At 53.0% G+C, this 25,787-nt stretch overlaps 9 protein-coding genes across 9 annotated transcripts; 6 read left to right on the top strand and 3 right to left on the bottom strand.

Annotated features, from left to right (window-relative positions):
• Window positions 1–1,740: 1,740 nt before the first annotated feature.
• N7539_003958 (Zn(II)2Cys6 transcription factor) lies at window positions 1,741–4,224 on the bottom strand (the record flags this gene model as incomplete). The annotated part of the gene is made up of 1 exon (XM_056933560.1): window positions 1,741–4,224. One exon carries the CDS (start codon window positions 4,222–4,224, stop codon window positions 1,741–1,743), a length of 2,484 nt encoding a protein of 827 aa, XP_056791101.1.
• A 4,491-nt stretch (window positions 4,225–8,715) lies between these two features.
• On the top strand, window positions 8,716–10,209 carry N7539_003957 (alpha-mannosyltransferase; the record flags this gene model as incomplete). The annotated part of the gene is made up of 1 exon (XM_056933559.1): window positions 8,716–10,209. One exon carries the CDS (start codon window positions 8,716–8,718, stop codon window positions 10,207–10,209), a length of 1,494 nt encoding a protein of 497 aa, XP_056791100.1.
• A 615-nt stretch (window positions 10,210–10,824) lies between these two features.
• Window positions 10,825–11,290, bottom strand: N7539_003956 (uncharacterized protein; the record flags this gene model as incomplete). Its single annotated transcript, XM_056933558.1, has 2 exons — window positions 10,825–10,926; window positions 11,009–11,290. 2 exons carry the CDS (start codon window positions 11,288–11,290, stop codon window positions 10,825–10,827), a joined length of 384 nt encoding a protein of 127 aa, XP_056791099.1.
• Window positions 11,291–12,286: 996 nt separating this feature from the next.
• On the top strand, window positions 12,287–13,306 carry N7539_003955 (uncharacterized protein; the record flags this gene model as incomplete). Its single annotated transcript, XM_056933557.1, has 1 exon — window positions 12,287–13,306. One exon carries the CDS (start codon window positions 12,287–12,289, stop codon window positions 13,304–13,306), a length of 1,020 nt encoding a protein of 339 aa, XP_056791098.1.
• A 704-nt stretch (window positions 13,307–14,010) lies between these two features.
• On the top strand, window positions 14,011–15,067 carry N7539_003954 (protein-transporting protein BCP1; the record flags this gene model as incomplete). The annotated part of the gene is made up of 3 exons (XM_056933556.1): window positions 14,011–14,085; window positions 14,180–14,416; window positions 14,510–15,067. The coding sequence occupies 3 exons, from the start codon at window positions 14,011–14,013 to the stop codon at window positions 15,065–15,067; spliced, it is 870 nt and encodes a 289-aa protein (XP_056791097.1).
• A 166-nt stretch (window positions 15,068–15,233) lies between these two features.
• N7539_003953 (chorismate mutase ARO7) lies at window positions 15,234–16,277 on the bottom strand (the record flags this gene model as incomplete). The annotated part of the gene is made up of 3 exons (XM_056933555.1): window positions 15,234–15,311; window positions 15,388–16,036; window positions 16,207–16,277. The coding sequence occupies 3 exons, from the start codon at window positions 16,275–16,277 to the stop codon at window positions 15,234–15,236; spliced, it is 798 nt and encodes a 265-aa protein (XP_056791096.1).
• A 785-nt stretch (window positions 16,278–17,062) lies between these two features.
• mdv1 (uncharacterized protein) lies at window positions 17,063–19,343 on the top strand (the record flags this gene model as incomplete). The annotated part of the gene is made up of 4 exons (XM_056933554.1): window positions 17,063–17,146; window positions 17,305–17,905; window positions 17,979–19,000; window positions 19,068–19,343. 4 exons carry the CDS (start codon window positions 17,063–17,065, stop codon window positions 19,341–19,343), a joined length of 1,983 nt encoding a protein of 660 aa, XP_056791095.1.
• A 1,565-nt stretch (window positions 19,344–20,908) lies between these two features.
• On the top strand, window positions 20,909–23,074 carry N7539_003951 (uncharacterized protein; the record flags this gene model as incomplete). Its single annotated transcript, XM_056933553.1, has 1 exon — window positions 20,909–23,074. One exon carries the CDS (start codon window positions 20,909–20,911, stop codon window positions 23,072–23,074), a length of 2,166 nt encoding a protein of 721 aa, XP_056791094.1.
• A 727-nt stretch (window positions 23,075–23,801) lies between these two features.
• N7539_003950 (SRR1 family protein) lies at window positions 23,802–25,155 on the top strand (the record flags this gene model as incomplete). The annotated part of the gene is made up of 3 exons (XM_056933552.1): window positions 23,802–24,157; window positions 24,223–24,873; window positions 25,032–25,155. 3 exons carry the CDS (start codon window positions 23,802–23,804, stop codon window positions 25,153–25,155), a joined length of 1,131 nt encoding a protein of 376 aa, XP_056791093.1.
• Window positions 25,156–25,787: the final 632 nt, after the last annotated feature.

The following is a 25,787-nucleotide window of genomic DNA, read 5'->3' as shown; positions in this document are numbered from 1 at the left end:
CTGAATGAAATGTTTCAGGGACTCCGGCATTTTTCCCGATATGTAGATGGCGATGCGCTGGAGTAAATGGGATTCCCAATCCTCCAATTAAAAAAATAAACCCGCAACGTCTCATTCCTCTTCACAATCTTGCAGTTTGCTTATTCCCGTTTTATTGTTTCTTTCTTCACTCTTTCTTCTTCACGACCCCTTGCTTTGGATGCAACAGGACGCCAAAAGCTAATCTCATGAATTATCAAGATCAACTCTAGATCAAAGGCCTGCAATTGAATCGAGGGATCATCCTACCAAGCAAGGGATCATTCGCTCCAGATCTGGGATTCGGGCGGAATACAGTACTTGGTACTTAACACGTAAGTTAATACTTACCTACTCTTAGTACCTGAGTACGCCAACACCATCACCGTAGTATGCGGCTGAAGATCCCTTGATATGAACGGACTGGAATGGGAGAATTCTAGTTTGAGGGGGGGGGGGGGTTCTCTTCTCCCCTTTTCAACGGTCCATTGATGAAGTCTTACCTTTTTACCCCTTTCCCGGGTTTCCTTCTTTGGGGTCCTGCGATGATCGCTATCTGGAATTGGAAGCATTTCCCCGCTGGTGTCGGTGTGTCTTGTGGCATTTATTCTTCATCGTTCATCCAGCAGCACAGTACTTTATTTAGTAGATGGGGCGCAGTGGGCACTGATCACATGCTGCGAAGTGCAAATGCGTTTCATGTCCGTCGGTCTGCCCTTACCCTGAGCCCTGATTGTCACTGATCCTTGCATTCGCTAAGCGAGATGATCAGGCTGGACTCTGCAATGGCCTGGTAGATGGATCGCGACGCTGTTCCAAGATCATCAATCATGGTATCGCATGCTTCGGGGGATGGTTGCCAATTCGTAAGTACCAAGTACGAAATACTAAAGTGTGACATTTTGCTATCGCGTAGAGACTGGAAGCAATCAAGGCCTTATCTCACCTGCACCTTTTGTGGCATGTCGCCCTTCCTCCATGGGTCTTCTCTTGAATGAGACGAGACGGAGGCGGAAACGTGAGACATACATGCGCTCAGTATAAGTGGTCTGGAATTTCGATGGTCAAGGGTCTCTTCGGGCCTGCGAAATTTCACCTACGAGGGACAGAATGCGCCGCCGGACAGATAAAGTACGGTAGATCCATGGTAATCACTGTCATAGTACTTGGATTGACCATTTATGTTGAGAATGGAAGCGATCTCAATTCCGTCTCTATCGACTTTGCACCCCGGATTGTCGAGGGTTCGAGTGGTGGATGTACGGTAATTAAAGTGGATGGAGCCGAGGATCGCAAGGGAAGTTGTTAAGCTTGTCATGAGTACCGCGGTACCTCGAGCACCGTGCTACCGAATGTTCCGTGGTCACTGTGGTGCAAACGGTATTGGAATGTAAGATCGCCATGTCAAGATCGGATTGGGGTACATGGAGCAAAAGTTACTGATTTCTGAGCTTCGGCTCATTCCATTCTATGTCCACTGGAACGGAATAGAGGTCTCGAACGCCTCGGCAAGATAAAGACTCTCGGCTGTAAAACGCAGTGCGGGCTCATTCCATATCCATTATCACTATTCACAAGAGGAAAACTTTCCAAAGATGCTTTGAGAGGCTGAATTCACACATGAAAAGAAGATGGAATGTAGATTGGAGAAAAAAGAAAAACAAAATGGGTATGTTGGGTATGTTGTAGACAAGAACTGCGTGTCGTATTGTATTTCGTGATTTAAACGACCATGTACTCGCCGTCTCCTCGTTTCGCCTGCATGGCTCGAGACCAGCGAAAGGCTTGCGATGATGCCGGCCGCCCGCTACCGTCCCGCGGTGGCGGAGGGCCCATTCCAGGTGCATAGACAGGATACGAAGACTCGTCCGAGTGATCTGCCCAGATCTTTTCCAGGAGTTCCAGACAGGAGAGGTTGTTGACAAATCCAGAGTCCTTGGAAATATCCTTGCAGCGAGCACGGATGGCGGCGCGATGATCCTCCTGCACGCATTCCGATCCGACGATGAACAACGGCCAGAGGAGGTAAACGTCAGACTCGACTGTACGAAGACAATGCATGGCAAGGCGGACAAGATGCTGGATCCGTGGATGACTAGATGGCAGGCTTGGTTCGGCGAGTCGTTCGCAGTAGAGTAAGGCAGCGTGGCGAAAGCACTCTGAAATTTGATACACATCATGAAGGTTTTCAGGGGCCACTTGATAGCTCGGCGAGACAGCCATGGTAGCCGGAGCGGCGGTCGGGTCGAACGATGATGAAGATGGCCAGGGAGTGCTGGAGCCCGCGTGGGCGGGGGAAGAAAATGATGCTTGGGACGCGGACGGCGGATCAAATCTCCAGGATTCGAGGCGTTGTCGGAGCGAATACCACTCGGTCCAGAATGCCGCCGAGGATGGTCTCCCAGTCTGGTCACTGCTTGGCGGCATGTTCCCGGCGGAGGGCTCGTACCCTTGCGCGTATTGGGTGCCGGCTGTAGTGTCCATGTCGACGGTATTCCAGCCAGGGAACACCATGTTGGGAGGAAGTGAGGCGGTAGGAACAGAGACATCGGCCGGGCGAGACTCGGTGGGTTGTTTGTCCTGGCTCAACAGATTAAGACGACCGAGTTGAGAAATCAATTTGAACAGACGTCCGTCACAGCCAGCCAGATTCTCAAGACCCCATTCGCCATCTGTAATCGAGCTGATTTCCAGGCATTTGCCGCGTAGTTGCACGTCGCGATCATTGGTCGTCGCCGTCAAGGTGTCAAACCAGGAGAACATGCGGATAAACCACTTCAGATCATCCGAAATGACAGGTGAATGGCGCATGCGGATGGCGAGCAGTCTTGTGACCCCTTCAAACTGGGTTCGAAATTCGGCCACGCCAGTATCGCAACCGTGGAAAAGCGAAAGGACAAGCAAGGTGGCTAGCACGGAGTCCGACAGTCGGCGCTGGGGATCGGCGAGATCGGCATTGAGAGCCTTCACGGCCATGCCACGATGGTGATTCTCCTCTCGAGCGTATCCTTCAGGCACGGAGATACCGTATCGGTCCTGGAAGGCTTCCTCGGTCAAGGCCCGATGGGCCATCGAAGACATGCGGGCGGGCAATGTCCTCTCCGTCGAGGTGTGTTTTCTTTCTCGGCGCTGGCGAAGATTGCTCGTGGCCAGAGTTGCGATTGCTTCTTGAAGAGCTGGACTATCTTGAGCAAGATGAAGCATCTGAATCCGAAAGGGGTTGGTCGGCGTGTCAAAGGCCACGATCATCGGAGCGATCACTTCGGCAAAGTAGCTGATCAGATACCGTAGACGGGGAGTTCGACCGACCGATCTTGCCAGTAGCATCTGCGAATAGGACGGACTGTGTCCCGAGTCCCAAAGTATTGATTGATGGGAATCGTCACGCTCGACTTCTTCATCCGCCTCATCCGTTCGGGAGTTCATATTCGCTACCGACCAGTTCTGATTGCTGACCGGCCACGTAGACATGTTGAAGCTGGCTTCGGGACTCAAGGTTGACGCATATTGCATCGGCATTTCCGAGGTGAGACTTGGGCTCGACCGGTTCACCATCATCGGGCGGCTGGGGATTGGGAGACCCGATATTTGGGGAGGCGCAGCGGGCACATTGGACCATGTATGTGGATCAGGCATATCCCAGGCCCACGCCATGCTGGCTGAGAGCTCTGGATGTGTCGACATGGGGAAGCCATATCGGGGATCGGTGGGTTCGATCGAATTGGCTTGTTCGGGAGCGGGCATCGAGGTCGCTGCCGCCGTCGCCGACGACGTCGCCATTCCCACTGACGATGTTGCAGCGACAGCGACCGGTACTGAAGGCGGATTGGGGGGGATATGTGACGACGGGGGGCTCTGACTATTTGTAGCTGCACCTCGTTGTGTTCTTCCTGTGCCCGCCGCTGAGGTTTCAGGCTCGGTCTCCATGACCGGCAGCTTCTGGCCTCGCAACTTCCCCCGACTGGCCACTCCGACGCCCCATGTCAAGGTGGTTTTATATCCCGAACATTCACGGCCCATCTCGAGACATTGGGAGCAATACGGGCGACGCCGGTCGCACCGGGCTCCCCGTTTGGCGCATGCAAAGCAGTCATCCGGGGCACCGCTGACTACCGTCCTCTTACGTCGTTTTCGAATCGGCGCCGTGTTGACGTCTGTTTTGCGAGACTTGCCCTTTGTCGCGGTTTCCTGAGACGGTCGAGCCATATTGTCGGGTCCTATTGGCGACATGAGCGAGAGTTCCTCTCGCGGGCCTCCATCGGTCGGGCTGGTCGCTTGCTATACAGAGTCGGGCAGGGGAGCTGGTACCCGTAACTGAGCCGGGGGTCTGGCACGATGTTGGGTGGAATTTTTTGCGGTGGTAGTTCTGGGCGTTCGTGGCGGATCAAGTGGAGCGATTTCTTCAACGGGGGAAGCAGAGGAGTGTCCGAGTGTCGTGTGAAGTCGATCGACGATCGAGTTTCAAGAGCCAAGAAAAGAGGGTCCGGGGTGATCGGCCAAGCCGTAGGGTTGAGAATGGTTGCGAAAGATGTCTGAATGATCGCACACGCGGGCGGTAGGTCGAAGGAAGGAGAAGAGTCCGGAACCTGCGAGCAAGATAGAAGGGAAGACGGTGAAGATGACAAAGTGCATCGGGAGATCGGATACGGCTAGCTGGGTTTCCAGACGTTTTGACGGTCGGGGTGGGCGGGTGGGAATGGATCAATCGAGCAGTTTGGGGTGGATTTGGGGGGGGGCATTCGAATTGGCTTCTGGTGGTGGAGGAGCAGAGCGATGAGGGGGGAGTGGGTTTCTCTCGAGGGCTTCCGTGGGTACTTGGGTGCTGCTCGGGCGGTACACTTGTGGTGCTCTTTTGTGGGCACCGCCTTCTGCAGAGAACGTGACCTCCAGTCACTTACTTGAGGCACTTTCGCGCTGTCCTACAGAAGTTTGCAACAAACACACCTCCACTCGGTGACTTCACGTTGTTTTCTCTCAAACTGCCCACTTTGTGCTGGCGGTCCTGTACAACCCATCTGGAGACATCGGCCTGTTGGCATATCTTACCCGAATTTCAATGACCACGGAGGATTTGGGATGACTTGTGAGGGGGGTGTCCCACCGTTGCTTCTTCTGGTCCTGCACGCTGCACGGTGATCTCCCCGAGTGGAGTCGGATCCGCAACGATTTTTCAGGTCAATGGCTGTGATCTGAAGCAATCTCTCTCGAGCCCCTACACAGTATGATCTTGCTCTCCACGTCCAAACACTGATGAAATCTAGAGGCTCGAGTTATGATCTGGACTCGAGCCGTTTAACATCAAGCCGCCCACAGCGGCAATTCACGAGATGTAGTCCACACTCCACAGTACCTGGGTTCGTGGTCCGAGGAACTTCCGTCTCATTAGCTTGGTCAATCAGATCCCGACGATCACCTGGAATCGTCGCCAGCTGGAGATAAGTGGGCGGAGCAAAATACAGGTCTAGTTACTCGAGTCGCTAGTCGCGGCTCGCTAGTACGCTACTACTCACTCAGAAGCCTCAAAGGGCACCCGAAAAGCCAAGGAAGAAGGACATGCTATCGCTGTTGGCTGTAAAGCCTTCCTGAATGCGAAATGGTGACTTTGCTTTTGTCTCTCACTCCTCTCTGTCTTTCCCCTTTTTTTCCTCCATTCTCTCTCTGGTGCGTGGCCAGGGAGACCCAGTGTGCCTGTCAGACCAGTTCAGACCGATTAGCAAAGAGGCAGCCATGGATCCCGTCTGCGGCCAAGGGGCTGGTTGCAACATGCAGTGTGCAGTTGAGCACAAGCGAGCCAGCCACCGGTGGGGATGCTAAGCAGGGATCGACGGCACGGGACTCTTGGCCCAACGAAACGTACCACGTCAGACTCAATCTGCCACGTGGACAAGGATAGCGCCGCATAGCATTCCGCTCGGGGGAAGCCATCGAAGCGTGGTGGGCAGACTTTCTTTCCATCAACCCTCCGAAGACTACTGCATAGCGCGTAATTGTGTACTGGGCAGAGCAGAGGCACCACCATGGCGAGACAAAGAGACCCAGAGATGGCAGGGAGAGTTCTGGTGGGTCAGAGGTGACAAATCCAGAACTTCGGCGAAGAGCCTCGCAGATCCCTAAAGCGGTGGAAATTGTTGTTCCAGCAACTCACAGATCCGCGGAACTACATACGGCCCTTGAGAACGTAACGTACAAGACCGCGTACTTTTCAGTTGACTTCCGACTGCTCATCACTTTCGCTCAGCACCGTCTTGTATTTCAGGGGATGTGTACTTGCGTTCGGTGATGGGAGTCCTGTCTTCCATATCCGACTCTGACTGCATCGGCGTGCAGACCGGCTGAGTGTGGACGATCCAACCTGTATACGCGCCAATCCGGGATGAGCAAGTGGGAGCTCATCAATCTCGTCAGCCGGGATCGACCCAAGTTGCAAATCAGTCTGACTCGTCATTGTTTAATTTAGAAGTGGGGAGTGTAGGATCTCATCGTTTATGGAAGGTATTTGATTTCTCACACCGTCAATTGGGGGACTTATATGGACCAAAGTTACATTTGTCTGATCCTGTTGAATGCTACATTTGTCTAGAAGCGGATGGAGCATGAGCACAATGATCATTTCCTTGATATCGAAACAAGAAGTGGCAAGCGTCTAATGCGTGGAAGCACCTACCTTACCGAGGAGCATACAGCCAAATATTTCTGGGAATAGGTACTGATCTAAGATGTGTACCAGGATCGAGCTCCAACCCAACCTGGCCTCAATTGCCAATAAGGGGTCAAATTACCGGAATCCTAATTTTTTGGGTGTCAACCCGGGAAAGACTCCAGTCAGTCGATGTGATTTCATAGTCGGTGCTATCTTCAAGTACAATTTAAATTCTTTGGGTGAACACAATCTTTTATGGTCCTTGCGAATCAGCTCAATCCTTCCTTTCAAAAGGCGAATGTACTGGCGCAACCTTGAACTTCTTCGGGCCCAGTCTGGTCAAGATGCCATGATTCATTTGCTCTTGATATTCAACTGGACCTGAAGAGATTCGATTGTCACACGGACGGGAGAAGAGAAAACTCGCGATCAGTATATGTAGGGCAGCCGTTCCAAGTTTTCAAATTACCCTTGAGCTGGGATCAGCCGCAGTTCTACCAGCGCGCCTCGGCGACGGGGCGTTGCTGTTGCGCACGGCGAATTTTATGTTCTCTGCCTTTCAAGGGGTGGAATAGAATAAATAGATTAGCTAAGCGTGACTTCGAACTGAACCTTAGTAGTAGCGTTCGCGAACCCGAAACTTCCGACTTTGATGCCCTTCTTCCAAGTACGCAGAACATCGGGCGAGGCGTCCATCTCCGTAATTGTCGTGCCCCGCTGCCCAAAGTCTACTGCTCCGCACTGTAGTCATGAAGATACCCAGGCGAGCCACCAAGCCACAGGCCTGCAGAATCTCAAAACAAAAGGACTAGGCAATTCATCAACTGTTCGACTCCAGTCTCATGGCTGGGTAGAAGCAACTTTGCTCGGTTGCGATGTGAAAACCCTGGGCCCGCACGAATCGTGACAGGTCAGGGTCCTCAAACATCTTAAGGTAGATAAGGTGGTGGAGCACGGTTTTATAGGTGGCTGGGTGCTCTCGGTCAAGCTTTGCGCTGAAAACCTCTCCACCCAGCCAAGAAGTGTTGGCCAAAGCCTTGCAAGGCCGTGAATTATGGTCGATCGGCCTGGGAGCGGAATAGGCCGGTCAGAACTCTTGTTCAATTGCTAACATTTGTCACATATGAGCCCCGTCAAATTCCTTTATGGCGGTCGAAGGTGAAGCGAATAACAGTACGCCTGCTGAGATGTAGGAGGCCGAAGTCCGAGAACTGTGTGGGCAGGACATATGAAATGATGGTTTACGAGAGCTTCCTCGACAGCTTGTCCAGGAAAGCCGCAGATTAAGCCATCCACGACAAGGACAACTGATGTTGCACGATGGTTCGCCGCAGCGCTACCAGGTCGGCCATCATGGTAACGGTATGGCGACTGCCCTCGAGGTATAGCGGCCTCAGGTTTCAGGCATGAATCAATGAGCGACGCGCACGCGCTAATCCCTATCGGGACTATTCACCACGCATTGGCGCGAGGGTCTGGGCCCCCTCAGGCACGACTGGCCTATTATTGTTGAAGACTTGGATGTAGACCATGAACTACAGATATTACTACTAACAACGCAGCAAGGTGCTACCTGACGCTCCAGTCGTCCTATAGTTATTGTTTTGATACCTGCGAGTGGTAGCTCGCACTTCTATTCCCTCACCAATTCAATCAAGGCCTGTGACGGTGTGTAGCATATCAGAGGAAGTGAAAAATGCCGAAACGCCCCGACTTTTCTCCCGACGGGATCCCTTCTTGTCAGATAACGACGTTGTCTGCCGATCAAATTTCCCGCCTGCAATGATTTGAATACCCTACGATCACAGCGTCACAGCGTCCCGTCGTCCCTACGGCGTTCCTCTCTCGGATCCAGCATTCCACGTGGCCCTAGCACTCCCCATACACTCTCCTGATTCTATCACCGGAAAGTGTTCACGACCGGACCGACCAGCTGTGCGCGAACAGTCAGCTCCTGCCCCTGGTCGAGAGTGCCGCGTGCCTCAACGTCACGATATTGACCCACCACTTCCTGACAGAGACGGGATCGCGTTGCTACGGCGAAATAAACAAGCGTAATGGCAGTTCTCCGGCCGGGTCGACTTCGATCCCTTTTACTCGCAATCCTCGCATCGATCCTCGTATGCACCGTCTATGTATACTGGACCCCAACTACCGCCGCTTCCTCTACCGTCCCCGTTGTACCCAGTACGGCATTCGAAGTCCCACTTGCAGAGCGCCAAAAGGATTTCTGGAAGGCGTTGCAGCCCCTTCTAGATCAACATCATCCGAACTGCCCGTCTCCTATGAAAGAAGGGGACGCTGCTGCCAATCACTTCGATCCGAACCAAGATGCGCCGAGGCCAGACATGACGGTGATGAGCGAGGATGATCAGAAGGCGATGGAGAATGCACACACTCGTTTTGTCGAGGCGATTCGGAACCCACCCAAGGCATTGAAGCCGGTTCACACCCCGGGAAAGCGAGGCCTAGTGTCAACCGCCGGTGCAAAGTATCTCCCTGTGTTTCTGTCGAGCTTACGAATGCTTCGACGGGCTGGGTCCACGTTACCTGTAGAACTGTACATGAAGGATGCCAGCGAGTACGAGAAGAAAATCTGTCGCGATGTGCTTCCCGAATTCGATGCGCAATGCATCGTTTTGGCCGACGTGATGGGGAAGAGTGCGATTGAACATTATCAGTTGAAGATCTTTGCCGTTCTATTCTCCTCCTTCGAGCAGATTGTCTGGATGGACGCAGACTGCTTTCCGCTCGGGAAGCCAGAGGACCTTCTTCATTCGGAGCCCTTTGTCTCGACCGGACTGGTCACCTGGCCTGACTTTTGGGCTTCCTCTGTATCCCCTCTCTACTACAAGATCACTCGCCAAGAAGCGCCCCCTCTGACAGTCCGTCAATCATCAGAGACAGGGGTCTTCCTTGTATCAAAACAGACACATCTCCAGGCCCTGATACTCGCCGCCTACTACAACTTCTACGGCCCGTCGCACTATTTCCGACTTTTGACGCAGGGGGGTCCGGGAGAGGGCGACAAGGAAACTTTCCTGCATGCCGCCATGGCGTTGGGCGCACCTTTCTACGCAGTGAGCGACCGAGTCCAAGCGATTGGACATCAAAACGGCGGCAAGCTGTCCGGTTCAGCAATGGTGCAAACGGATCCACGAGAAGACTACGCCCTCACTACTCAGAACAAGTGGCGCGTCAAGGACCCCTCCGTTGCCCCAGCACCTCGACTCTTCTTTATTCACGCCAACTATCCCAAGTTCAACCCGGGGGACAACGTGTTCGGATTGGGCTGGGAAACCACTCCCACCATTAAGGCGGATGGATCAGACAGCCGTGCTTGGACCGCGCCGTCAGACACCCTTCGTCGTCTTGGTTATGATGCGGAGAAGGCGTACTGGGAAGAAATCAAGTGGGTGACCTGTCATCTTGAGAACGTGTTTGAGTCGTGGAAACACAAAGCTGGTCTTTGTATCAAGGTGGAAGACTATTGGAATAACGTGTTTGCCGAGCCGCATAACGATGACCCTGTGTTCTCCCAAGATGGCTGATGGTTCAAGCCGGGGCATCTATTTCTGAGCCTAGCCTTGCGAGATCACCCCCGCCATCTTGACGGGCATCGCTCGAAGTGGTGCAGTCGGTGGGTAATGTGTCCTCCACACTTGCGGCTTCGGAAGCATCTATCGCGGAGTGCTTGACTTGTTGTTTGAACAGATCAAATGGATCTGCAACCCTGCACATGAAGCTGCCGTGTCATTGACCCGATCAAAGGCGATGGAAACATGACATGGCTGATTCCCGTGTGCGCTCAGTCTGGGACAAACACGAATGCGATCCAAAGCGCCAACCCATAGGCGTCGCAAGTCTTGCTATAATTCCCGGTCACGTGGATGGACTCTCATACCGGTACCATTACGGCAGCTACAGCGACAGTTACTCGACCACAGATTCAAATGTCGTGGACGAGAGAGAGAGAGAGGGGGGGGGGGAGAGAGAGAGAAAACAAAAGGTATTTTTGCTATTCTCAATGCTTTCTTTGAAAGGCAAGAGTACCGAATTATCCATATTATCATACAGAAAGAACCATCATAAATGCAACCCCGGCACCTAAGCTGGAGACATCATCAAACTCATGCGATATCGTGAAAAGTCAAAAGGAGATTCGTCTATTTCTTGATGCCCTTCTCGCGCAGACGCTGCTCATCTTCGGCCTGGAGCTCAGCGTCGATCTTGGCACCCTTGGAGGGCTCGTTGCCGTGCATCTTGGCCTGAAGTTACCGGAATTGCACGTTAGCGGGAAATGGTCTTGTACGTGAAAACACCAAAATAGCTGGGCAGGTCATGACTTACGGGAGCAGTAGGGTCCTTCTTGCTCAGCTCAGCCTCGCGGTCAGTGACGTTGTTGTGGTGGTGAGAAGGATCAGCCTTGTTGCCCTGAGAGGCGAGCTTGTTGGCGATGGAGCGCTCGTCCTTGGAGTCGAGGTTCTTGTGGCTGTTCTCCTTGCCCTCGGTGTAACGCTCACGCTCGTTGATGACGGACTGGGGCTCGTTGCGCTGGTCACCGGCCTCATAGAGAGAGTTGGTACCAACGCTGGACATGCCGGCGCCGTGGGTGGGCTTGTAGGATGCCATTGTGATATGAGAGATGTGTGATGAAAAGTAAATTTGTGAGAAGGAATTGATACGAAAGCGTGAGCTTTTTTGGAGGGAGAGAGGCTGTGATTAATGTGGAATGTAATATCTTGGCCTTGAACCAGTCGATGGAAGAATCTTTCCAATCTTATACCCGGAGTGTAAAGACCAAATGGCCGGATGGGTGATGTCATGAGAGAGTCACTGAGATCATCTCGGTGGGGCGGTGGGTGGTTCACTGGAACACTGGCATGGCCTACATCACCGATGCCCGCATAGACGTAGTTGTACGCAGGAGAGCTCTCATCTCTTTTCTTTTTGGGATTGTTGCTCCTTTTCCGTATGCCGTGATCGTGTGCTTCGATGGATCCCTTCTTGACCCCCACCTCCACCCCCTTCTCTCACTGTAAGCTCGTTCCTAGAATCTCAAAACCAAGGCAGAATATCCCCAATTGAGGGCTCGACGGGGAAGTTCTGACATCGGCGATCCACTTTTTTTCAGTTGACTTCACCCAAGCTCTCGGGCAGCTGCTGGCAGGGGCCGAACGAGGGACCGATTACTTCATCGGCGATCCTGCTGACTTTATATCATCGTACTGCGGTATAGAACACTAGACAAACTGTACACGTAGTCTTGTTTAAAGGGTTCGAGTCTGGATAGTCGACGGTTCACACGGGCAATTGACATCATTCGCTCACAAAAGTGTCCCCAAGAAGATCAAAGAACATCAAACTCCTAGTGGTACCCAGATTCATTGAGTACACTACACACCGGACCTTCAATCGTTTACGCGCAGGATGCTGTTTCGCGTAGATTCCATGTCCGATCTGCTCGACGATCCTGTGCTCTTCTCGCAGACGAATCCGTGTGGACTCGGTGACCCCGGAGTAGAGCGTTCCTGATGCGATGAACCTAACTTGTGTCGACACCGTCAAACCACGGCCAATGGAGCAATTAAGCCCTTACGCTCTTACACAACCTCGCCGTGAGCCATAATGCACGCCAGTTCAAGGCCAATTCGGAGCTTGAGACGACTACTGCTTAAGTGTCCCACCACCCGCGGATCTTCACCGTCGCCCCCGTCCTGCTCGGCAGGGATCAAAGAATATCTAGTGGCATTGCGCTCCGATGATCGGCCTCGAGCATACCGGGCGAGAACACCCAGGAAGCATGGCTATTACGACCGTAACTGCTGCTCTACTCAGCTTCACACTTCAAAGCTCGCCCCGCCTTCACCCGTCATCTCTCGTCGATCATTCTCCCAGCAAGCCATTCGCACCATGAGTTCAGCACCGGACGCAACAAGGGACGTGGATCCCCGCTACCAACAGCTCTTCACCGAGCTGGAACAGCGCTTCGCATCAACCTCTCTCGGCCCGGACAAATGGTACATTCTCGCCATCTCCACGCTCGCGGCCAGTCCGGACCCTGAGCGCGCAGATCAACTCTACCTTCATCTCTGCGCCCAGCCCAACAACACCACCCCGTCTGCCCGACAAGCCCTCGTCCGTCGGCTCCGCGAAGCCCTGATTAAATCCGTCCCCATCGTCGGCGTCTGCAAACCCATCGAAGCCATCCTCTCCATCGGCAAGATCGAACGCGACGAGGACAAAGATTACTCCTTCACCCGCGAGGGCTGGCAGTGCGATCAGGCAAACCACGAGCGCGGCACGGCGTGGATGCAGAAGCTTTATACGCGTGATCGGACCGGCACGGTGAATCTCTTTGCGGCGCATCAGGATTTCAAGTGGCTCTCCGAGGAGATCACGTATGGCTTGTATTTGTCGGATCGCCAGGTGCTGGATGATGTAGATACGCAGCTGGTGGTGTTGCCGGGGATTATGAGCCAGAATTTGCCCAATGAGACCCATTGGCATATTCGGGGCACCAGGCGGTTGGGCGTGCCCAAGGAGGAAGTCCAGGTCATTTGGGATTGTGTGCAGCTGGTTGCGAAGTTTTTTGATGTTACGCTGAACAAGGTGCCTACTGTTGATCAGGTGGAACCTGATGTGTAGATGTCTGGATATGCCAGAAGTAAGAGAGGTTTTTATAGATGCTAGGTATTAGGTAGGCTGACCGCTGTGTGTTAGGTACTGCTTCTACATTGATGACTTGAGATCAGTCACTCCGGATGTTGACTCTACCTTACGCCCCGATTAATGTCATTAATGTCATTAATGTCATTAATGTCATTAATGTGATGGAAGTTGGAAATAGAAGCTTTCGGGACACTATGGAGACCTAGACCGAGTCGAGTACGGCATCATTCACGGATACATATCCGTAGTTCCGTACTGATTCCACAGACTACATTCACCTTAGATACCAGCTTAGACCCTGTGCGTCGTCCCGAAATAAGAGGAGCTGAACTTTCTGTATACACCGGCTTTGAGTTGTCCAAAAGACTACCTAACAACTTACCTAAAGACATAGACTGTGCTCGAAATGTTCTGAAATTAGTCTCTACTCTCTACGAGAAGCCAGTTCGGATGGGTGAACACGCTTGTGCTGCCGTCTTAATTGATCCCGCATTAGATTTAGAGCTCCAAGGTTCCGATAACGACCGATAAGAAGGCCCCAAAAAAAGTTCGCACCGGCGGGCGCGCGGGGGCAATTACATACTGTATTTTGGATCCAATCCACCCTTTTCTACTTGACTTATTTCCTTCGCGATCATACTACGAGACACAGTCAGAGATTTAAATACCCACGTCGCAAGATGGGCAAACGCAAGCAAGATCTCGGCGATGTGCCAATGGGCGGCACGGGTGCCAATGACGACGACTCGGACGATGTGAGCAAATCTCGAGAAATGCTTCTTCATTCCCCAAAGCATCGCCCATTTGCTATACCCTGGTCAACGTGTATGCTCACATAACAATGCCTAGGACGTTGACATGGTCAATGTTGAATTCGAGTGGTTTGACCCGCAGCCTGCCGTCGACTTCCATGGACTCAAGAACCTTTTGCGCCAATTGCTCGACAATGATGCCCAGATGTTCGATCTGTCCGCCTTGGCAGACTTGATTCTATCGCAACCCACGCTGGGTTCGACGGTGAAGGTGGATGGGAATGAATCGGATCCGTATGCTTTCTTGTCGGTGGTGAACTTGCAGGAGCACAAGGTATGCCACTCTCGATTGATTGATCTCTCGTCACCACTCATTCCCAATTGTCCCTCCCGGCATCTAACGCACACGCGCCCCCGCGCTTTATAGGACAAGCCCGTCGTCCAGTCTCTGATCAACTACTTCCGCGAGAAAGCGGCCGCCAATCCTGCCCTCTCTCCGCTCAAGGACCTCCTCTCACAGAACCCCGTGCCTCCAATCGGCCTCATCCTGACCGAGCGCATGATCAACATGCCGACGGAGGTGATCCCGCCCATGTACAACATGCTGGTCGAAGAGATTGCCTGGGCGATCGAGGACAAGGAACCGTTCAACTTTTCCCACTACCTGATCTTGTCAAAGAACTACGTGGAGATCGAGTCGAAGCTGGATATGGAAGAGTCACGGCCACAAAAGAAGAAGAAGAAGGGCGGCGAAGCGGCGCCGCGCTTCTTCTTCCACCCTGAAGATGAGATTCTGGAGCGACATGCAATCTGCTCCGGGCCAGTCGAGTATACACACAAGCAGGACGAGGGCCACTCGGACTCCAAGCGTGCGTTCCAGGAGCTTGGTGTCCAGACAAATGGCAGCTTGATCTTGATTGACGGGACCAAGTTCGAGTCTACGGTCAAGGCGCTCATCGAATACGTGAAGCCGCCGGGCATGTGAAGAGGACAACTGGAATGACCTCAAGAAAATCATGTGATGTATGTGTCATGTCACGAAATAGTCATTTTGCCTTCGTTGCGGTCATGATTCTCCATAGTCCATCTACTTCTTAGCCACACCGTTCAACCCATCTAGGGAAAGGAATTTCATAGCGACCAATTTGCAATTACTCCCATTTCGTGCCCTTCAGACGCTGCATCAGATATTCCACTTCGACCACCTTGGTCAGTGGAATCACACATTCCTAGGTGATAGGGATTGGAAGATTAGTATACTAATCCGAGCAATCAAACTTCACTTTGTACAATCCATTGACTCACCTTGTACATGGCTACCACTGCATCAATGTTGATCTTGGGGCCTTGCTCTTCTGGAAACGCAGGATCGGTACCGTAAGTCTTGGCCTTGAGACCGAGACGTTCCAAGACCTTCTTCTCCACCGCAGCATTGGTGATAGCGGCATCGATACCCTTCCAATCGCCCGCCCGAATCAGGCGGACAAACAGCTCCGGGTCCTTCTGAAACTTGGACTCGGCAACGAACTTGCCAAAGTGAATGCGGCGCGACAGGGCCTGCAGACACGCCACGTCGCACGTCGCAGCCGAGCCGTAGTTCTCTTGGGTCTCACCGCGATCCTCCCGGTCCTGTCGACAGATGGCGGGGAGAATCTCGTCGATGTAGCGCCTCTTGATGATGTCGTTGACGTTCACGTCATTGTCGTGCAGGATTTGCGGGTAGGAGAGCGGCTGCAACACGGGCTCCTCGAGCGCATCGGGGAAGAATGGATACTCGTCCGGGGACTGGTACCGACGCACGCGGGATTGAAGACGCTCTTGCTCGCGCAGCAGATAGTCCATGAGACTGAGCTCGCTGTGCGGAATCTTGACCCCACCGGGGACGTAGATTGTCCTGTTGAGCTGGAATTGAACTCGTTCGATGAAGTGGAAGGTAATGGTATCTTCGAGACGACTATCATAGTTTGTTACCGGTAAGTATCATGTCCCTCCACGGCTAATTGAAACTTTGAGCAGTGGTCCTCGTTCCGTCGGCACGGGCGATGCCGAACGAACAGCTCTCGCGGTGACATAGAGGGGCAATGCGATCGTGGACCCTTGGAACGGACCTCGCACATTACTTACATCAATTGGAAACGAATGTTCGCAAGATCCAATGCCTTGGAGGCATCAGACAGATCAATCGCAGCATCCATGGTCTGGAAATTCGTGAGTGTCAAGGAAGTAAAAGTTGCGTCGCGGGTGATGCGAAGTCGGAGCAAGCCGTCCGGATGGAGAAGCTATAGCTTTGCCTGGTAGCTTTGGTGACACTCCTGCCGGACTATATGGGTTTCTGGTCCCGAGTATTGTTTGCAGGGCTTCCAAGACTTTCGCAGTTGCTCTTGTCTCATCCATGGAGCCCCCTACACAAGCAGATGACCTATCACACTTCGTCAATTCTGCATGGGATTGACCTCTGCTTTGGTTCTTGACGTGCGTTACGCCGCGATCGGGCCTCTTGAGTGAGTGCTGATGGTCTCGGACGCTTCTGCCCAAGCTCCCGTCAGCCCAGCGTGGGAAGCCGATCGACAGTCAGTAGGTAGCGGTTTCGGTCTCCGTCAGCTCAGACTGGACGAAAGAGCCTCGAAAGCTCCTCGGAAGAGTGACCAGTCTAAACCAACATGCTGGAGACCACTGAAGAGGGCCCACCCCGGCATCAGTAGTATCTCAATCCACAGATGCCCCCCAAAAATGTGAATTCGGAAATATTGCAAAAGTAAGATCAATTGCATGACCAAGAGGACCGCTGCTCGAAACAAGGGAGCTTAATCAGGGCGTAGCCGGAGACCGCGGTAACGCATCGCGTGGACACATGACGATTTGGTCTTCCGCTCTCCGTAGCAAACTACCGCCGCTACCCACACCACCTCTTCCCACCGCGCATGGTGCTTGCTTGATTGTTTCCTCCCCCCCCCCCCCCTCTGCAAGTCTATCTCCGGGCATGGCGACTCATCGTCGCGACGACTCGCCCTCGGGTCTCTCAGACATCGTCGAGGGCGAAGGTCTGCTGGGTACTGGTATAACGGTAGGCGGATCTTTTCTCATCCCACTCCACCCTCTCGTGACGCCGGTTTTTGAAACGGCTCTCTACTCCCACGTCAACGTCAACACTTCTGCTCGCTTTTCTCCCATAATTTGAGCCCCGATCAACGTGGCTGACATGGATCTTTCCACGATTGACAGACTCGACATATCGAAGCCTTTGGGCGAAAGGTCACCTCTACTGCGGGACATTTGATCGGACCGGGCGACCAGGCTCATGGCTCTCATTATCAAAATGCCATGTCTGACATTCACCGCGAGCTACGTCGGCCTGCGGCGCAGCGAAAAGTATTTTCGCTGACGCAAACGACTCCAACCGATTTGATGCGATCGAAACTGTCCACGTCGGAAATCCAATCGCGGGCGCTCTCCTCTCTACCAGATGATCTGTTGGCGAATATTCCCGAGGACACGAGCTCTTATTCCTTATTCCAGGGATTTAAGGCAAGCGTTCCAGAAGAAGAACCGACCACTAAAAAACACAGGAGGCGAAGTTCCAAGGCGCAAAAGGTGCTCAAGGACAATGAGAAGGCCGGGATGTTAAAGGCAGGACCCACGGCGTTGAGAGAGGAACGAAAAGCGCTGGCCCGCCGATTGGACCTCATGGGGATACGAAAAAATATGTGCAGCGCTGAGATTCACGAGATCGACAACAAGATCGCCAACCTGCACAAGATGCGGCAGATTGTGCTGGACCGTCTAGCTGGGCTAGAGATGGATGAAGCTGCAATGGAGGTGGAGAGTATGTTGACCAACCTCGATCGGGGCCGTATCCATACATGTCAACGTGCGACGGACTAACACAGGACCACTAGTCACGGAGCTCGATAACAAGCTGGAGGACTTCCCAGAAGAGGAAACATCAGAGCCACCGTCAACAGTCGAAACGCCAAGGTCCGCTGATGCTACGAGTGACACCGCTACCCCCACAATCGATCCCGCCATGGATGCTTCCTTCATGTCGGAGTCCATTTATGAGAAGCTGCCAACATCGTCTCCTCGGAGCCTGCGACATCGATCGATCCGAAAGCGATCTATGCCGATCCTCCACGAACACTTTGCTCCTGGCTCCTTGATCAAGGAGATCGAGGCTCACACCGACATGGTCACAGCGATTGACTTCGATTACCCCTTCGGGACCATGGTCAGCGCAGCCCTGGATGACACTGTTCGAGTTTGGGATATGAATGTCGGCCGCTGTTCTGGACTTCTAGAGGGACATCATGCTTCAGTCCGAACCTTACAGGTGGAAGACAACATTGTGGCGACGGGCTCTATGGACGCCTCCGTGAGATTGTGGGACCTCAGTCGCGCCAGACCTGTCAGTCGGGACAACCGATTGAATAGACATGAGCGCGAAGGCCTGGATGGAGAGGAAGGGATGCATCAGCCTGTCGGGCCATCTTCGAACCTTGAAGACTGCCATGTCTTCTCACTTGAGGCGCACGTCGATGAGGTCACTGCCTTGCACTTCAAGGGTGACACGCTGATTTCCGGCTCTGCAGACAAGACTTTGCGCCAATGGGATCTGGTCAAAGGTCGCTGCGTTCAAACTCTAGATATTCTGTGGGCTGCAACTCAATCATCCGCCTCAAGTGCTGGCGATAATCACTGGCGCCCCTCTGGCCGCCTTCCGGACGCATCGGCCGACTTTGTTGGAGCGGTGCAATGCTTCGATGCGGCGTTAGCCTGCGGAACGGCAGACGGCATGGTCCGCCTCTGGGATCTCCGCAGTGGTCAGGTTCATCGGAGTCTAGTTGGTCATACAGGTCCCGTGACCTGTCTCCAGTTCGACGATGTTCACCTGGTGACGGGTAGCTTGGATCGAAGTATTCGGGTGAGTATTCTCATGTGTTCCACGCATCGAGAGTCTTGGAGTGACAAAAAGCTAACCTGGCAACTAGATCTGGGACCTTCGGACTGGGTCTATCTACGATGCCTACGCCTATGACAAGCCTGTCACTAGCATGATGTTTGATTCTAAACGCATCGTGGCTGCTGCAGGGGATAACGTGGTCAAGGTCTATGACAAAGCGGATGGCCACCACTGGGACTGTGGCGCTGGCGTTGGTCTCGACGAGGAAGGCTCCTCCCCTGCTATTGTCGAGCGAGTACGCCTCAAGGACGGATATCTGGTGGAAGGCCGCAAGGATGGTACTATGGGTGCTTGGACATGCTAAGCAGGCGTAAACAGACTCGCGCTCCCATGCCTTTGACTGTCCTTCCCCCCTCCCCCTCTCCCATTTTGCATGCTCAGCTGGCGACTCGCCCAGCGTCTTTCCCTCTATACCCGTTGTACATTATCTCCATCATCGTATCTAGAGCATCGGGGGTTGACCAGCCAGCATACCGCGAGAATCGTCGCGGTGGGTAACACTACTTGTATTCGTCAGCGTCGAAAGTTGAAAAGAAAGTGAATTCGATCATATGCATCTCCAACATGACTTCTCTCCAAATTAAGTTTCAAATCTTTGTTGTTTGATGACTCGTGCATGTGGAGGTTCGCGGTGGGGATGAAAGTCGCCAGACGCTCAACCCGGGACCACCACTTTAGCTTCTGCGAGTCACAAAGAAACGAATGTAAATTTAGCACACATGGCCAATCAGCACAAGACTGCACAGATATCAGCAGGGACCAGAGAGACACGCTGGGTTGGATTGTCTCGCAAATAAAGAGACAAAGAAAAGATGATATCGAACCCAGACAGTCTGCTGCATTCTGCCCCCTCGAGTCTACTTGACTTCCATCTTCGCAGACTCGAGCCCGAGTGCCCGCTTTACATCCACCTCCCCTTCTGTTTCCCGCTCGCTTTCGCTTCTCCTCTACGCCTTGCATCTTGTAGTAGCGCGAATTCACCTTGACGTGGAATCGCCTGGTTCTCAGATGGCATAGAGAATATTTTTCATCTCAATCCCCTCAATTTTCCTGGTCGGCGAAGGCATCACAGGACAAGTACGACTGTTCACGTCCCGTCGCGTCTTTGCGCGTCATACCCGCCGTAACTACGGGGCCGCAATTCGTGAATAACTACTACTTGAACACAACAAGACAACGTCGGCTGCATGCCGAGCGAGAATCGGGTGCCTGACATCTTGCGCATCGGTAAGTGCCGCGTGGACGTCTCTAAACTTTCAATCGAATGCCCCCTCCCCTTCTCAATTTGCCCGAACCATTGCTGCGTTAGAAGCGCCGGCGATCTTGGAGACCCTTGGTGCCGGTCTGTCTGCGTGTGCATCGCTTGATGCAAGAGGGCTGTGATTTCATTTTCCATGGCTCTGAGCCGACTGCAATATACGACATATTCGCAGATGCTTGATGATGATGGTGATGATGCGGCAGGCAAGGTCTTGCTGCATCTCCCTTTGCTACCAAGCAAGAGATCCACTACGCACCTACGGGATGCGATTGACAGCCATCCACTATCTCGGCACTTTTCCAAGCAACCAGCTCAGGATGACCGGCAGCCTTACTTATTGTGTACCTCTTATCTCGAGAAACGCTTCAGAGTACATGTTTGCAAATCTGGGGTTCAGTGCGCAAGTGACAGTTGTACTCCAAGGCGCATTTGGGAACGAATGAGCACTAAGCCCCCAGCATCAAGATGCACACATTCAATGTCCCCTTTCACACGATGCCTCTCACGTCTTCGTGCCATTTGAGCACCCTGCCATCGAGCCCGGGCAGATGCCATTACTCTATGATGGCTTGATTTAGGCTTACATGAGCTGACACGCCTCACGCAGAATGAACTCAATAAACCCACATTCTCCCCTTAAGGCCTACGCTAGTGATCCAGAAGACCCCAACAGTCTTGTGAGATTACTGGATCTCGACCTAGGGGAGGACTTACCAATACCACTCACCGCCGTTGCGGGCTCGTACAACTACGGCACTGACTTGGGAACTGCTCTTCCTGAGCAGATTACCACGGAACCCGTGCTAGAGAACGATTACATCGCCAGAAAAATCGACGCTGGGCTCGACATGGCGGAGAGACGCCCGTGGAACCCACCTTCGAGGCGAATCTCCAACGGAAACCTCGATGCTTTGGGCACGAAAACCCGAAGAACAGCGGCTAGGAATCCGGGCCCCGGTCCACGGAGAAGCAAGCGCCAACCTACACCAGATCAGACGCAGCTTCTGCGTTCTCTGCGAGAGGCAACGACCTCCTCGGATGAATCTGATATCATGCCTTCACCACCCATCGCGCAGACAGTCTCCACGGACTCTAGTCCAGCTGCTGATCCACCCTTTCCACGACGACTGTCTGAATTATCCGATGAAACATTATATCCTTCATCACTGAAGCAGCGCGGAGTTCATGTGGACAATATAAGTGTGCGTAGCTCTCTCAGTCGACAAAGCTCAGTTGACAACGCCTCGGAAGTCTCGTGGAACCTAGAGCGGGACATTCACGAAGACAATTTGCAACGAACACGACCAGGTCAATACCGCGAAGAACCTCATGGCCGGGATATTACAAAACCACCTCGTCGGCCGTCAGGCCTTTCCATGATTCAAGACACGATACTCGAACAGGACGAAGGGGAGGAGGAGGAGGAGGAGGATGAGGTGGAGGATGAGTTGATCATGGAGCCTGAAGATGACGTCGAGGCACTCACTTCGCCCGATTCGCCGGAGGAATGGGAAGCGCCGGCGCGGACCATCATTCCGCAGGAATTCCGCTCTAAGACCTCCTCAGTCACGTCAAACGATGATACATATCATGAGATAGACGTGGCCCGGCAAACCTGGTCGGCAAAGTCTTCACGACAGGTCGGAGGCGTAATGGGCGGATTGTGGACATCAAAGCGACGAATCAACTGGTCGCGAGTGCTCATGATCATGTTATTTCCTTTGGGACTTCTTTGCTGCTTTTACTACCAGGGCAGGCTAGCCTCCCTCCTCCACAGCGACGCCCTGGGAAGGATTCGCTGGTGTCTCCCTTTTGGACAACCTCCGTTCGACGTCCCATCAAACTTTACCGACTCTGCTGCCTTCCACGGGTTGCAAAGTCAAGTGAGAAATGTTAACTCCAAGGTTTCCTCACTATCGCGTGAGCTGGACTCTTTGCGCTCTGAACTGGCTCACTCGCCCCGGGCTCCCATCGACTATACCGGTGTACCTCCCAAGCCAGCACCAAAAATCAATTTCTTATCGCCAGGAAATGGAGCAATAGTTCATCCTGATCCAAAGAAGACATCGCCGGACGCGGGGCACAAACAGTCGTTCATCCAAAAGATCGGCCACAAACTTCTTCGAGGCAAGGCCAAAGTCCCAACGCCCCCACCCCCTATAGTCGCCCTCCAGCCCTGGAGTGATATCGGTGACTGTTGGTGCGCCTCACTGCGGAACGGCCAATCTCAATTGACCGTTCAATTACAGCGTCCGATTGTTCCTGAAGAGTTGGTGGTTGAACATATCCCGCGAAGCATAACCCTCAATCCACATTCTGCGCCCAAGGACATTGAAGTCTGGGCACGTTATGGGGTGTCTCCGCTCTCAAATATGCAGGTCGAGAACAAAACAAAGACCTCGGCGAGGTGGTCGTTGCCCGATCTCTGGCCAAGTCGAACGCCGGAAGTCAATGAGCCTGAACATGCAGCTCCATCGAAACCTGCGGTGACCAAGGAGACCCTTCCTCTTGTGGTAATGAATACGCTCCGTATAGCCAACCAAGGCGTGGCAGAACGCGAATATTCCAACGATCCCGAGCTGGGTCCCAGATTTTATCGCATTGGAACAATGAAGTACGACATCTATGCTGTAGACAACGTGCAGTATTTCCCCTTTGACAGCATCATCGAGATTCCTCATCTTCGTGTGGATCAGTTGACGTTCCGGATGAAATCAAACTGGGGCGCGAACCAAACCTGCATCTACCGGCTGAAGCTTCACGGTCATCTGTGATCCCCTGTCATTTGAATGTACAGTAGTATCGATAGATTCTGATCATCAGGTGCGATGAGGCTCTGATTGTTTCTGTTCTGTTGTCTGCGAGTTGGATTTTCCCCTGCAGCTAATTTCATTCCACCCCGTATGCTGGCGGCTTCATTTGTGGGGCGGAATTGGTTTCTGTTGGATATGCTTTTTTTATCTCCTGTCCGTGTTTTGGGACCCTGTTTACCGTCTTTGTGACTATTCTTGTTTCAAAATCTGGGCGGAGGTCCGGCGATAATACCTTGAGTTTAGCGTGTGGCATGGTCACGAGGATGGCGTTTGCGGTATTGGCCCCTTTGCAAATCCAAATACACTGCATCTTCCGTTGTTCTTGAACCAACACAACATCCGGCACGTTAGTTGGGGGCCAGTTTCTGTTGGTTGCAATCCCAATATAGACCATCGATCCGGACACGATTTGGATCCAACTTGGATCGAAGCGAGGTCTTTGCCAGTCCGGTAGTGGCGTCTACCTACATCGGGACACCAGCAAACAAACGGGAGCATGTAGCCGCGCGCACTGCCTTGTTCCCGCTGAATGTGATAGGATAGCCTCATGGATCTCCTGCGGTAACTGTACGGCGGCAATGCATCCCCTGTTCATATAAGAGTCCAACCGCGTGCTGGATGTGACGGGGGGATCGAGGGTGATCACAAATCGCAGTCTCAAGCTCTTTACTCCACAGATATGATCACCATGAAAGACTCTCCCAACATGGCCGAAGATCAACAAAAGTATAGGCACAATCAATCGAATCTCAATATCAGTAATCAATTCTTCGGGGCCCGGTATCGTTGGTCTACAGTTCCGCAGGATGCACCCCAGTCTACGGAGGAAGCGCAGGCCTTGATCGACCAGCTGTATCTCTCTGGCGGGCCGTTCTTCTCCAAGGAAATGATCCGACTGGCCTTTGAGCAGTGTCAGCGAAAGCCTGTCCGGGGAGAGATGCTATACATCAACGATGTCACCGGTGCCGTTGTCGAATTTGAGTGCCAAACAGGCGAGGTGAAGATTCAGATTGACCATGACGGTGAAAAGTCCACGTACCTCCTGTGCGAACGGCCATGTGAAAGTGCTCGGCGCAGAATGATCGAAAGCTGACCAGTGCCATTCCCAGACTTGACCCGGTGCTCTCATACGAATGCCGCGCTCACCTGAAGCACCATCTTTGGTGGACGGGCATTCGAGAGGATCGATCCCCATTCTGTAGTTTGACCCTGCTACATCCCTCCTTCAAGTTCAAGACCGATACCAGGGAGCCCATTGACCCCACCCCGCGCCGTCCACCTGAGGCAGTTGCGCAGGAGTTCCTGGACCGAAGCCGCAAGTGGCAGAAGTCCGAGGTTGCGCAGCAGCTTGTTCACATTCTGTGTGCCCACGCCGCAGGACACGAGATTAGCAAGATCATTGGGCTCGCGCTCGGTGCCATCTCCTACGATACTGATGACCGCTCGAGGTCATTCGTTCAGCATGCTTTGCTGCTCACGCTCCAGGATTGGCTGATGGGGCGAGACAAGAAGGACAAGCCCGTCTGTTACGCCCAAGATCCAGCATATCGGTCTGTCGACCGACAGATCCTGAAAGAGCATGGGATCGAGGCCATCGACGATCCCCGGGCGTGGCTCGAAATCGACAATGAGTCAATTGTGTTCTCTGTGGCCCCCAACGTGCCGGTCAAGGAAATCGTGGCGGATATTGCTCGTCCGGCGATTGTCATTTGGGAACGGGTGGGATATAACGATGCAGATCGGGAAGGGAAAATGTCGTGGTAAGTGTAGTGTCTTTGGTCATGCAACATGAATGCCCTCTGCCTTTGTTGCAGCTTCATCCTCTATGATGGTCACTTGTTGCGGCATCACCTTTGTGGAAGCAGTGTCTCTTGCTCTCCATTCAAACAAGCATTCTTGGTTCTCACTCTCAGTCTAGTACCGACCCCGATTCCCCACGGGTTCGAGCGATGCTGGCGCAGTACGAGGTCTTTGACTTTGGCGCAGAAGATGACCCGGACTTTTGCAAGACCGTGATATATATTCGTCGTTGCAGTAGTTAGGGAGTGCATTGCAGAGAGCAATATTTTCCTCTCATGGAGGTGTGGTGAGTCAATATTGATACGTTCATCCTTCTTTACCCTCTCTCCAGTTCCACTGCGATGGAGCCTCAACCCCGAGTGTGTGGCCTGGGAAATCGGGCCGAGACTCCAGCAAACGCCCGCGCTTCGTCTCGTTGCTTATCCTCGTGTCCTCCCTTTCCAAGTGACCTGCCTTATCTCCCTCCTACCAGACTGCTACATAACTGCTGCTGCTAGTGTCTCGCCCCTTCAGTTCAAACTGAAGACCGGCTCAGCGGACATACACTACGAAAAGGAAGCGCGGCTGAGCGGCCTGATGCGAGACGTTTTGGTCGTCGTGAGGACGTAGGAGGGGCCTTGTCTGCAGTTGGACCTAAGGAGGCTTCGGAGAGCAGGATTTGGCCCTCGCAATACCATCCATTGCCTTTGCGCTGTTGATTACATGACCCGGTGAGGCTTGAACACTTGGAGACCACATTACCATTACCGTCCGGGACCTTTGCGACAGTAGTCTATTTGTTTGACTTTGAACCTCTGTCTCATTTCACACTTCATTCTCCATCTTCTCTTCCTGCACGCTGCTCTCTCTCTCTCTATCTCTCTCTCTATCTCTC

The sequence above is a fragment of the Penicillium diatomitis genome, assembly GCF_028827545.1.
Source record: "Penicillium diatomitis strain IBT 30728 chromosome Unknown utg000004l_segment0_segment0, whole genome shotgun sequence".
In the NCBI taxonomy this organism is placed as follows: domain Eukaryota; kingdom Fungi; phylum Ascomycota; class Eurotiomycetes; order Eurotiales; family Aspergillaceae; genus Penicillium; species Penicillium diatomitis.
Note: the sequence above shows the minus strand (reverse complement) of the source record. Positions and strands in the feature narration are given on the sequence as shown.